This window comes from Corapipo altera, unplaced genomic scaffold, assembly GCF_003945725.1.
Source record: "Corapipo altera isolate COAL_440 unplaced genomic scaffold, ASM394572v1 134, whole genome shotgun sequence".
NCBI classification, from domain to species: Eukaryota; Metazoa; Chordata; class Aves; order Passeriformes; family Pipridae; genus Corapipo; species Corapipo altera.
The window spans coordinates 390,062-391,333 of NW_020885059.1; the positions used below are offsets into that span (position 1 = coordinate 390,062).

At 53.1% G+C, this 1,272-nt stretch overlaps 1 protein-coding gene across 1 annotated transcript in view; it reads left to right on the forward strand.

The window, feature by feature from the left end:
* CBX1 (chromobox 1) overlaps positions 1–1,066 on the forward strand; it is a 4,688-nt gene extending 3,622 nt beyond the window's left edge. The window contains exon 4 of the mRNA XM_027668960.1: positions 112–1,066. Within this exon, the coding sequence (XP_027524761.1) occupies positions 112–256 (145 nt within the window). The 3' untranslated portion in view covers positions 257–1,066. The remainder of the gene's footprint in view (positions 1–111) is intronic.
* Positions 1,067–1,272: the final 206 nt, after the last annotated feature.

Below are 1,272 nucleotides of genomic sequence, written 5' to 3' on the forward strand. Positions count from 1 at the left end.
ATCTTCTGACTTCCCTGTCCCTCCCTCCCACACCTCCCTGACTTCCCTCTCCCTCCCACACCTCCCCATCCCTCCCACACCTCCCTGACTCCCCTCTCTGCTCCCCTGTAGGAAGAACTCCGACGAGGCCGACCTGGTGCCCGCCAAGGAGGCCAACATCAACTGCCCGCAGGTGGTGATCTCGTTCTACGAGGAGAGGTTGACATGGCACTCCTACCCCTCCGAGGACGACGACAAGAAGGAGGACAAGAACTAAAGCCCTCTCTCCCCGCTCTGGGCGGCCCTTGGTGGAGAGATGTGGCCTGTGGGTGTGAGCAGGAGGGGATTGGAGGCGGCTCTGCTCGGGTGGGACGTGGAGACGGCCGGAGAAGGTGCCCTTTGAAGAGACCAGTATGGTTTCTGTGCCCCTGCAGCTGCTCCAGCGCTTCGTGCAGCTTTCCTGCTGTGTCCAGATTCCAACCAGCCCGGCTCAATTCGGAGGGGGAGGGAAAAACCAGGAGGGGGGGGGGGGGGGGGGAGGGGGGGGGGTGGGGGGGGGGGGGGGAGGGGGTTTTTGGGGGGGGGGGGGGGTGCGTGGGAGGGGTTGTTGTTTCCCAGCAGCTCGTGGGGAGTGGAAGCAAAGCCCCTTTTCCATGAAGGACTCTCACTGGGATGGGTGGGCTGGGGATGCAGGGGGTGCAGATGGATACTGCTTCATCTTCAAAGACCATCTCAGCAACCCACGGCCTTCTTCCCACTAGTGTTAACTCTGCATTTTTAAGGCGTAGCATGTGTGTAGGTCTCTCTCTCTTTTATTTTATTTTGTTTTGTTTTCTCCTTTTTTTTTTTTTTTTCCTTTTTGTTTTCTTTTGCTATTTACAGGTGTAAAGGTTTTTTTTTTTTTGGGAGGGGGGGGGGGGAGGGACGTGGGGAAATCAGTCTCGTTCACTGGGGAGGGAGATGTGAGGTCTGGTGACAACGTTCCAGATCGTTTCCAGATCTTCTCTTTGTGTTGTTTGTTTGTTTGTTTGTTTGGGGTTTTGTTTTGTTGTGTTTTTTTTTTTTTTAACAACGTGAATTAAAAAAAAGAAAAAAAATTAAAATTTTAAAAAAAAGAAAAAAAAGGGGAAGGGGGAGCAAATAAAAAAAATAAAAAGCCCAGTGTTGCTGACAGAACTGGGGAGACAGGGACAGAGACACGAGACTGAAACTGTGAATGTCCAAATCTCCAGAGCTGAGAATCCTCAAAACCCTGCGAGCGATTTTTAAGGGTTTGGGGGGGGGGGGGGGGGG